Raw genomic sequence first — 11,708 nt, 5'->3', positions numbered from 1 at the left:
ACATTAACAGTTTTTTTATTAATCACAAAAATATTTAAAACGTTACCGCTATTAAATAATTGATAAAAAGACTACAAGCACGAAACCAATCATTTCAAAAACGTGTTTGGCTCGATAGGTATACAAGAAAAGTGAAAAATAAAACTAATTTTATTTTCTTGCAAATCAACTCGAATGTCCTTGGTTGCGTGCTATTTTAACAGGTTGCATTTCGAGCGAGTCCGAAAATCAATAAAAGCTCAGTAAAATAGCACACCTAGGAATAAATTATTTTTTGATTTTATAGGCACTTGTATAATATGATATATTGTTTGAGTATGCTATGTTTATGCATGTTACATTATTACAATTTACAATATTCGAAGATTGTGGTAAAATAGATTAATCAAAATCAATATTATATTCAAACTATGTAGATGTGTTTTTGGATGATAAAATAAAAGATATTGTTTTAAATTTTTGTAGAAAACAGATGAAGACGGCTTTTAAACTGTCAATTTAACAACCTACCTACCTGCCTTTTTCTGCTTTTTTTACATTGTTTACATTTAAAAGAAGAAGTAATAAAACAAATTATTGTGCTTAAAATGTCTATTTTTTATAACCAAACAAGAGAAAATGACGAAAGTAAGATATCTGCCAAAATATTTTATTGAAATTTAGCAATAATGTTATTATACAAATAAGGCCCTCGCACGGTGAATAATGCAAAGTATTATAAGTAGACAATGTTATATACCTTTATTAATGTCGAACTATTAAGATACAAGCAAAAAGCATGACACGGTATTTAATTATATGTTATAAATTAAATTGTTTTATAAGTAACATTAAATATCTTTGGGTTTAAAAAATTACTAGTTATTTTCATCTACAATATTAACTTGCGATTCGTTAGTTTCATCTACATTATTTAAGTGGGGGACAACATTTGAGTCATTTTTGGGACTAGCATCATCTGCGTCAGTCTCTTTCTCGTTTTCGTTTATCGCTACATCAATAGAACCAACGTTTTCAACGTTAGGGTCATTTTGTTCGGCGTCCGTCGCCTCAGGTACATTAGGGGTATCTAATTTAGGTACTTCGATGGTTATAACATCACTATCTGTTTCTTTAGCAGCCTCCGGAAGTTTATTCTCTTCTAAAGGCTTAAAAATTTCTTGAAGGGATGAAACCTTTTTCTCTGAAGGTATTATCCTATTTAAATATACTAAAATATCAGACAGAGAGACGATGCCCACAAGTTTGGTATCCTTATTGACTAATAGTAATCGATGACTTTCTGTTCTTACAATAACTTCTAAGGCCTCATACAAAGTTATACTTGAATGACATTTCTGTAGTTTTTCTTCCCAGTCTTTCTTTCTCGTCCTAACATCACCCACGGTCAGTGACAAGTTCAAGTATAATTTCTCACTAACTAAATTCAAAACTTCATACTTAGCATAAACGTCTAAAAGAGTACCATTTTCATCTAATATCGGCAAGGCAGAAACATTATTTTCTAAAAGAAGCTGGAAAGCATCTTTAACAGTCGTTTCATCGGTTACTGATATAATTTCTTCAAACGTACCTATTTTCAGATCTGTTAATTTCTTATGGAAAAATGTTAACTCGGGGAACTCATTTAAATACACGAATAGGAATCTTAATATTCTCTTATGTGACAATATATAAAGCACGTCTCCCGATTTTGGATCAATCATCAGTAGACGATGCACTCTGTATTTTATAAGGAGATTTATGGCTTCATGTAATGAATGATCTGGACCAATACTACAAAGAGGTTTTCGTGTATCACGTAGTAATTTTCGCCATGTGTGTAAAGTGTGACTTTCTAAATCATCCATCGACAAATTTTCCTTTTCAAAATGTAACAAGATTCTTATAAAATCAGATACGGTTATCATACCAACAAGCAACTTTTTATTGGAATCCCACAATGGCGCTGATCGTATTCCGTGAGATACAAGTGTTGGAAATGTCTTCTTAACTAGAAATTGGGTATCAAAAATTATAACTTTAGCTGATTTCGGTAAAATTTCATAACATCGGTGGTATTTAAAAAAGTTTAATAGTAATCTAGTTTTATCTCGTCCTCCAAGAGATATTTGAACGATAGACAAGTAAGGATCATATTTGGGCAATCCACGAATTTCCCTAAATAATTGTTTTGCTTGAAGGGGATCTAATGCTGCATATGAATTTTTATGATAAGTAGGGGATGTCGTGTCTAAAGACGATCGTCGTATTTGGTTTTTAGTTTTCTTTTTATGTGAATCAGCTGCTGGAGGCTCTGTTGCTGACGGTTTACTTCTAAATATATCCATGACTCGTGTAATAGGACTATATTTTCGAGACGATACTCCCGTAACCGTATAATAGTACTTTTTGTGAGACTCTTTAGAATCAGCATTGTCAGCTTTAGTAGTGTCTGGGGATTCAGCTGCTTTAGATACTTGAGGTTCTTTAACATTTTGCATAACAGCTTGATGTTTTTTGGCATCGCTCTTCCTCCTTATGCGAAAAATATCGAATATTGAACTCCGTGGACTAGTCGATGTCCCATGAAAAGTTTCATACTCTTTTTTAGACCCAGAATCTCTTTCAGCACTTGCGGACCTGGATGTTTCAGCCGGTTTATCTTTAAAAATGGACCTTACGTGGGGTCGCTGTGACTCTGCTCCGCGAGTACCAAAATGAACAGTATGTACATTGCTTTCAGGTAAACGACTGCCACTTGCTTCTTGCTCGTCTGATGCTGAAAGTTTTGTCACAACAAATTTTCTTCTATCTCCAACAACCGTCTGACTTTCTTTTTGTGAGTCTAAGGGACCTTTTCTTTTCTTGTGCTTCTGTTTTGATTTCCCTTGTCTACCAGGAGATTCTGCGGTGGCTGATTCGTTTTCTAATATAGGATCCATGTTATATAATAATTACATTAAATTTTCTTTAGTTTTCTAAGCACCATAATACTGAAGATGAATAAGTAATACCTGTAACAAAAGTCCAATGTTTAGAAACATGACACTGAATACTAATTTTAGTTAGATGCGTTTCTTCGCCTATTTTATCGATAATTTACATAAACAGTCAACCTATAAAATACTAAAATTACATGCAAACTTAGCTTAAATTCCTATCTATAGGTAAACTAAAGGATGTATGTGTATAAGTTATAAAGTAGTTGTGACAATAATCCTATATAAATTGTTTAAATTTTTTTAGTTACTACTATACAATTTTATTGACAAAATATATGGTGCAACATTTAGATAGCAAAACCCGCTAAAAAGAATCTCCAATGCCAAATACTTATGAAATTATGCCGTCAAATATAATATGAATATCGTTACTAAGCAACACGTTGAAGTAATGCACCAATTTAATGCACCAGCGCGATACGTACCTACGTTAAAATGCAATTAGATTATTAAACTATACCTTATATTACATTGTACGCCTCAAAGTGCTTTGCCAATAAACATAAAAATTATAAGCCAAACGTATAGTGTACTTTACAAAAAATTACATCGGCATGCGGTTATGAATAGTTGAATAGTAAATAATCAATACAGCATAGAAAGGTGACGTTTAAATATAGTTACGTAAACACGTTGCCTACCTGTTTTTTGTTGCAGTTTCATCTTCATAACAATTTTAACTATATTGTTGAGAAAACTAGGCAGCCGGCCACAATTTATTGTAACAGAAACTTATGCAAAAATAATTTTGCCGAGCATCGCGTGATGTGATGCCGGATTCGTGAATGAACCGCCATGTTGTTGTTAGGCGGGGGGGGGCGAAGTGACATCTACCGGTGGGTGAAGAAAATCGGAAAAAACAAGGGAAGTTCACGAACATTCAATGTTCTTATAGAACGAAAGATGTCATTGACATTAAAGATGTCCATTCGGATTTACTGGTTCTTTTAAAATTATAAGTCTAATAATAGTGTGATAAACTATCGCGTTTCTATTTATTATTTTATGAATTCTAAGAGCTGTTAGAAATATAGTATTTTGAATAAAACCTAACGTACCATGACTTTCAATCCAACGCGTAAAGCGATATGATTTGAATTAATTATAACACAACGAACAAAAATTCATAGAAATTTGTGAAACTGTTCAACTACTAGTTTAAAGGTTATAAATGTATTTGTTTATATTATATTAGTAAAATAATCAAATAGCTTTCATAGAAATTCTCTAGTTCTTTCTCTCGATACACAGTTGATTTTACGTTCAATACGCATGCGCCCGTTTCAATCGCGTCACATATCGTCACAGATCTATGACGTCATTATTACCCCAACAGGAGAAAGGATGACGTATTAAGTAGCGGGGAAGAGCGGTCAGATCGATATGTTCTAAGTTTAAAAATATACCGTCTAGTAACTTGTAACGCTCGATTAGAGTATATGTTTCCATATAACACGGGTCGGTAACTCACGTGCACTATTCCATATAGATAGGTCAGGGGTTCATTAAGTTGTGACATTATGATATGACAGTAGCGATTAGTTGACCCATAGTGAGCTTCGCTTGATTTTCAAGTCCAATACCACAGCTCAATAAAAATATAGGACGTTAGACCTTGTCCCGTATCAAGGGCGAAGAAACTTTATTTGATAATGTGAGACTTGTGTAACTAAGCGAAACTTCTATATGAATATGAGTGAAGACTATATACTTCTACCTTTATAGAAAGTTTAAGAATAATGGTTTGGTAGTTGATGAATTATTAAATATTAAGGACTTCTCATCATTAATTTTTCTATATTGTAACTAACACAATAATAACCATATGGATTTATGCTTAAATAAATAGATTATTATTAGGATATTATGGTAACTCAGACGGTAAAAGGAACGAGCATTTAAAAAGGAGGCAACGAGAATTTTGATAAAACATGAATGACGAAATAAAACACTTCGCGTTAATTCACGTTCATTAGTAGGTACCAATCATAATACATAGATACGTTTTTATCTATTTTAGTATGCGTCCTACGGAACGTTGCAGTCTGTTTTGCCAGCATAAATTATAACGCAGAATTAGAGTTACATTAAGGATAAGAATAGAAGTAGTGTTTTCTGTAGTCATAGTTGTTCTTGTATTAAAGGGCCGGCATAAGGGGTTGTAAGGTATGGACCGATTGGAAATTATGTCACAGGGTGAAATTCTGTAACCACGATCTATGGTAGCGTACGTGAGTCCGACTTAGCATTAAATCTCGTTTCTAAATTACCCTTAAAATTGTAGGGATAAGTTTTAAAGTGCAGGCTCATCCTGAACTATGAATACGTGCCTATGTTAAAAACGTTATGGATGCTAACATAAAGGGAGTTACGCGTGTCAACTCTGAATATTATTATTTCATAAAAACAAAATCCGCTTGAAATATTGTATTTTAAAACTTTTAAATGTTTTCGTTATTACAAGAGCATCTTATTCATCTCCAAAATACCTTTGTACACAATTATTACTCATTTTTAAATCATAGCGTCAATTTAATCCTAACCGCTTATGTGAAGGAGCTCTTGTATAGATAAGATAAAAGTACTTAATAATTTTTGATAATTTCAGTGTAGTTACACAATTTCATAGAATGATTAAATTTGGTAGATAGGGAATATTTATAGGTATTTTAAACGAATTACATATAAGATTAAAAAACTGAGATGTATGTATGTACCTGTTATACAAAAACAGAACATATACGAGGATAGACATGAACGTTTAATATATTTTTAGGGGACCAAGACCAGGTCTTAAATTTGCAATAATAATATAATGAGTAACAATAACCAGCTCTCAGTATCCTATTACATGGATGTTAGTTATTGTTAGAACTGCGTACTACCTAAAATACGGGAAAGTAAACAAATGTATAAAATGTAAGATGTAGATAGGTATTTAAGCTTTAAGTTCATGCCCTTAACATACATAAATAAGGCATATAAAAACTGGCATTTTCCAAGGCACTCTAACAGTATTTAAAAAGAAAAATACTTCGTATTATTAGACCATCACATTAAAATTATTTTTACGGTTACATTCACAGTAATCATAAAAAATACACAAATTATACACATATTAAGAAAATCTCTGTTTAAAGGAAAGTGTATTTTTATACTGACCTAAATTTTATAAAAATATAATGTTACTCCACATCTGCACAACATAGATAGAAAAGCAATGAATTGCCAAGTGTAGATCACGAGAAAGTTTGTAACATAACCTCAAATTACGACAAATAATCACAAAAATCAAAATATACTTACGATAGCGATCATTTCGTTGATCTCCTTCCGCACGAACTATTTGTGAACACTTCACACACACACTTGCAATGTGCATTATGCACCCGTCCTAGTGTTTAGAGCAGCGTGCGTTGTTTCTAACTAATTGATTCACTCTCTTGTTACACAGGGCGCTTGCAAGGTTATAAAATATCATCAACACTAAAAAATAAATAGAATCCAGCGTAAATGAGGGCGGCCATGCTCAATTAGTATAATTTACAATCACGCACAATATTCTGACAATACACTATACAGACGGCATTCAGCTGATGTTTCACGTTATGTCCGCGCGGGGCGCTGACTCCGCTGCGTTCGAAATCCAATGGTAACACTTTACTCACACTAGCATGCGGGCTCCATACACATACTCTGAATATGTGTCTCTGTGTCTCACGTCATGACGCCTCGGTGAACCAGGCATCGGCGCGCGAGTTTCGTTCTTTAACAAATTACAAAATATTATGCTGATAGTGTTTATCACTGCAATTGCAACTATTGCAATATTAACTTTCTATTGATCAAATTTATTGCAGTTCTATTTACATAAAATATAACGTTACATACGTTAAACATATTATAGCGTTATATACATATTCTGGTTTCTCTTTATGGTTTTTTTTTAAATGCAATGTTACAATTCTATGATAGAAACATATAAAATGTAAAAAATTATTAATTAAAAACAATATTTTCCTACAAAACATTTGGAAACTGAAAAAGTTTATATTTCTTAGTAAGTACTTCAACCTCTTTTTTGTTAATATTTTTGTTACCGTGTATTGATTCGTACGATGTTTACATCACACATTTATTTCCTGAGTACTTAAGTACCTTTTTAATAATATGATTTATCTCATGCAATAAATTGTGACCTTGGGCCTGTGTTGTTTTTATAATAATAATTCCATTTATTTATCCTGTCTAGCTATAATCTCGCTTCCGTTAGAGAATAAACCGATAAGTGTTCAAAATTTGAAACAAAAATTGTTAAATTAATTTCTTTAAGTAGAAACTTCGCATTATGATAAATTACATAAGAAGGTACAACGTTACCTACCAAGTACAGAATACTTATTTCCTTTATAATAATCCTTACAGACAAGGTTAAAAATTAACAAATATGTAGTACTTTCCAAGTCATTTTGGAATAACCGTCTCGGTCAAAAAAGAACCTCCAACTGGTTTTCCCTATTTTTATATAAAGATTCTTTAACAAATAGCCCATTCGTTTATTTAAGACGTATTTATAAGAGAAATAGGTTCCTGTGCTATTTTATATTAATTATAATTAACTTGGACTTATTAGTCTGTGGTAATTAATGTATCTGAAACTGTTACTTTTCCTTATAAGAAAAACTCATACATTTAAATAAAAAGGAATCTCTGTGACCGATATAACTTTACTTGTTTCAAACCTACTAAAATACAATCAGTTTCCACAGATAATACATATTCCTATGTATTTGCTGTTCGCGCCAGATATATGAAAAACTTATAATCAAATAATTACTAGCGGCGAGCCTCCCCTTCTCACAGCTGGATCTTTAGTTAGATTGATTTTTGCTCTCAGAAATAAACTTAAGAATCCCTCGTTCTTCTGTTAAATCTTCTGCCATTCCCTTTCGTAGGACGTAGGATGTGAAGTTAGCTAATGAATTTTCCACACAAATTGTCCCCTTTCACTTCATTTACTTAGAGTTTCGCAGACCTATCCAGAATGTTTCAATATGCTATAATTTATCGGTCTCGTTCGTTCACAAATCATATATTTATAATATTTTTAAGTATTCCGTTAGTTATTATACACATGCTGTGTTTGCCTCTTAAAGGAGATACAAGTAGGTTTTATTGTTATTTGTTTAATTCGAAATATAACATTTAATTGTATCTAATTGCCATTGGTAATTTTAAAATTAGATCTATGTTTTTTGATAAACATAATACAAATAAATAGTATCTGTCGCTGTAACTAGTTATAAGTATGGCTGGCACTAGGTTCTGATACATGTCCTGGGTCAATTATAGCCAATTTGATTGTATACCGAAAAGACCGGGAATTCAAAGGCATAATCGTAAAGTTGTCATTATAACACCCCTTATAAAAAAAAGCATTTTCTTTAAGATAAAACTTAATTTATAAATTTATTTCTTTACTGCAGTACATAGTAATAAAAGGATTGCGAATCGAAAGATAACTTGACCCTTATTGATAAAAATGAAATCATTCATATAAAACTGTTTTAACTAACTGATCAGCCCTACGATTAACTGATGATAAACAATAAACTACAAGCTCCCACCACCAGAATACCAAATCATAAAATGACTGCTTCACGACTGATTTCAGAGCGACCGCCGATGCGAAAACCGCTGTGTGAGTTCGAAAAGTGAGTTACAGTATCGCAGGGCTGTATCGTATAATAATACTATTTTGGGTTTTATGAATACGTATGTTTATATACATAATTTAGAATGAAATCCGCTTATTAAATTGCATTGGATCTTTGCAACACTGCAAAGTCAGCTGCAAAATTTAAGTAAAAGCCTCGAGAGAAGTCTTTTGTCAGTGAGTCAATACGACGACATCGATTATAAGTAAAATTAGATAACTGGACGTGTGCCCGACGTGTCGGCAACAAATAGTACTAGCCACTAGGGCATGCGACCAATCCACTGCAAATATATGCATCGCGAATGCGGACGAGAAATACCGATATAACATGCATTTAAGTGCTTAAAAAAACGAAAGCGGTTCTGTTAATGGTCAATTGTCATTAAACATTTTGACAGCGTTGACATAAAGGGAATTTGTAAAAGGAGTTATTTTTATTTAAATACTCTTGTTAATAATGAATCTGTGGGTCGAAATTTTGATATGGTTATTAGTTACTTAAATGTTTCTTTTAATTAGGCCGTGGTTTGAGTGTGAGTAAACATGTTTACAATAAGCCAAAACGACGAAAATATAAACCGATAAAGCAATAAAGTAAATAAAATTCAAGTTGGTAATAAACCATTGAAAGTATAGAATTCCTAAAAAAGACTCATACTAATATTATGTTTTTAACTTAGGTGACCTACACCATTGTCTATGACACGTTCAATATGTTATTATGTTTTACAAAAAATTCAAATGAATCGTAAAATATGTTGCTAAACGCAAATCTCGAAGACGGCTGGACCAATTCGAGATGTTTTTTAATTTGTTTCATGAAAATTGGAAAAAAAATCACGAGAAAACCTGAAAAACTGTGTTCTATTTGGTAGGATAAGTAAAAAATCATATTCAGGCGAAATGAAGTTCGCAGAATTACTGTATATCTATAGCGGAGTATTATATAGCATTACAGAGTAAGTTACCTATATGAAAATTGCATTGCAGTTTTTTTTATAAGAGCATAATCAAAGCTCCAGCATATTTTAATCACTCTTCACTTGAGTAGGTATACGAGTACTACGATTATTAAAAAAGCATAATTCACGGTGAACATGTTATTATTTCAGTTTTAAGTACTTTTACATGTATTTTAGCTGTCTTTGTAATTTAACATAATGATAATTAACTATTAATAAGAGGAAAACAATTCATTAAGTCCGGAAATAAATACGACTTGCGTCAGCCGTTAATTTTCTGTTACGTTTATACGAATAAAATATTAAAGTGCAAGGAAATGTACTACATTATTTATTTATATTTATAGAAACCGCTACAATTAAATACGAGTCCTGTAATCTCTAGCGAGACTGAAACAGACGAATTTTGATTTTATTGATGTGTCAGCAAACTTATAATAAGTATAAAAGGGGTCAAACAAAAAAGCCAGTAGGTGGTCATTAGCTTCCAAAGCTTACATAGTACTAACTTCTAGACTGGGTGATGCTCGCATCATCTGCAAAAAAAATTGTAATTCAGAATTCAGGTTATGGGACTTTGCCGAATTTGTACGCATCAGGCCGTTTGTCATCGGAATATATAGAGTCCTAGCGGACCCGACAGACGTTGTCCTGCATGGTATATCAAGCGACTAGGATATTAAAAAAAAATATGAAAGTACCGACTGCAGCGACATCTGTTGGGCTGATTTGTGAATCTAAACCATCCAGGGCGCAACCCAAACGCATACAGAAAAATCAATCAAATCGGTCCCGCCGTTTAAGAGGAGTTCAGACATACACACGTACAGTAGAATAATATACATAAAGTTATTTAATTTATTAAAATTATAGCCAAATACATACATAACATGATATAAATGGTTTAATTTAAGTAATTGGAACAGATTGATTTATTAAAATACTTATTTTGTACCGACAAAGAATACAATCACTTCTTCTAGAATATATCGTTTTAATTAATTTGTTTGTAATACTGCAATACGTACGTAAATAATAAACATAAGACAACCCTCTCGAAGGCTTTAGCTCGACCTAGAGATTTTACGTATTAAATTTATGTTTTACTTCATAATTCTTGTAAATAGAGTTTAGGTTTATTTTAGTTAGAATTGGCGGAACAGTTCCTTTAAATTCCATAAAAAAAAATTAACGAACGTATGTTTTACTTTTTTGTTAAATGTTCCAAATTCAAACCAATATTATTTTTAATTGAATTTTACTTTAGCCTTAACACTACCTTAAAAAATAGAGTATTTTTCATAATGCCGAGTGCGGCTGAAGCTTGCTTTGGACAACACTTTAGCGACTTTCGCTTGACCTGTTATATACCTTTTACAGGTACCTTAGAGAAAAGCAACAATATGTAGGCCACACCTGTATATAGGCGTGTAAATTCACTCTATAGATATCCGCGTGACGGCGACACAATCAATGCGGAAGGGATCTCGAATGAGAGCGGGATGCGTAGACGCACGCCGCCGCTGCATTTGTCTCTCGATATACGCGTAATTGCAACGAAATTAGTGCATACAGAATCGTCTAGACTTTTTTACTATTTATAAAGTCCCGGTGTAATACTAGCAGCTAAACTCTAATATACACCGTGTATAGAAAGTTACAAGCTTAATTAAGTAACTATGAATTTAAAAAGTATGTATATCTAAAAATGCTTTATAAAGTTCGAACATATTTTTTTTAAGTAGCTATCTAGTGGTCCACGAAATTCTGTATTTGCTAACTTACTTTTATAGAAAAACATTGGAGACAGCATTTATAAAATCAACACTTTTAGTTGAAAGTTAAAGATTGCAGAGAAAAGTACAACAAATTTGTTATAAAATATGTTCAAGGAAGTTTAATTACGAAAACCTTTTATGTCACGAGTTACTGCTTTCAAAACTTATTTTTACTCTCAATGTTTTATAATAACAAGACATTATGCAAAAGTTACGTTTCTTTAAAAGACACGTGTTTCCTAAATATTGCACGAGAGAAGTATAA

General features: G+C 32.2%; 1 protein-coding gene across 3 annotated transcripts; it reads right to left on the bottom strand.

Moving 5' to 3' along the window:
- Positions 1 to 576: 576 nt before the first annotated feature.
- On the bottom strand, positions 577 to 6,602 carry LOC125056584 (5'-AMP-activated protein kinase subunit gamma-like). 3 transcript variants are annotated; one of them, XM_047659754.1, is made up of 2 exons: positions 6,291 to 6,602; positions 577 to 2,996 (listed from the first exon to the last, which is right to left on the bottom strand). In XM_047659754.1, the coding sequence occupies exon 2, from the start codon at positions 2,922 to 2,924 to the stop codon at positions 858 to 860; it is 2,067 nt and encodes a 688-aa protein (XP_047515710.1). In that variant the 5' UTR covers positions 2,925 to 2,996; positions 6,291 to 6,602; the 3' UTR covers positions 577 to 857. The 3 variants fall into 3 exon arrangements, with proteins under 3 accessions (XP_047515710.1, XP_047515714.1, XP_047515713.1); XM_047659758.1 differs by lacking the exon at positions 6,291 to 6,602 and adding an exon at positions 6,147 to 6,283; XM_047659757.1 differs by lacking the exon at positions 6,291 to 6,602 and adding an exon at positions 3,626 to 3,781.
- Between the last annotated feature and the right edge of the window lie 5,106 nt (positions 6,603 to 11,708).

The sequence above is a fragment of the Pieris napi genome, chromosome 15 (assembly GCF_905475465.1).
Source record: "Pieris napi chromosome 15, ilPieNapi1.2, whole genome shotgun sequence".
In the NCBI taxonomy this organism is placed as follows: Eukaryota; Metazoa; Arthropoda; class Insecta; order Lepidoptera; family Pieridae; genus Pieris; species Pieris napi.
The sequence above is the reverse complement of the archived record's forward strand: the minus strand, read 5'-3'. Positions and strand labels throughout refer to the sequence as shown.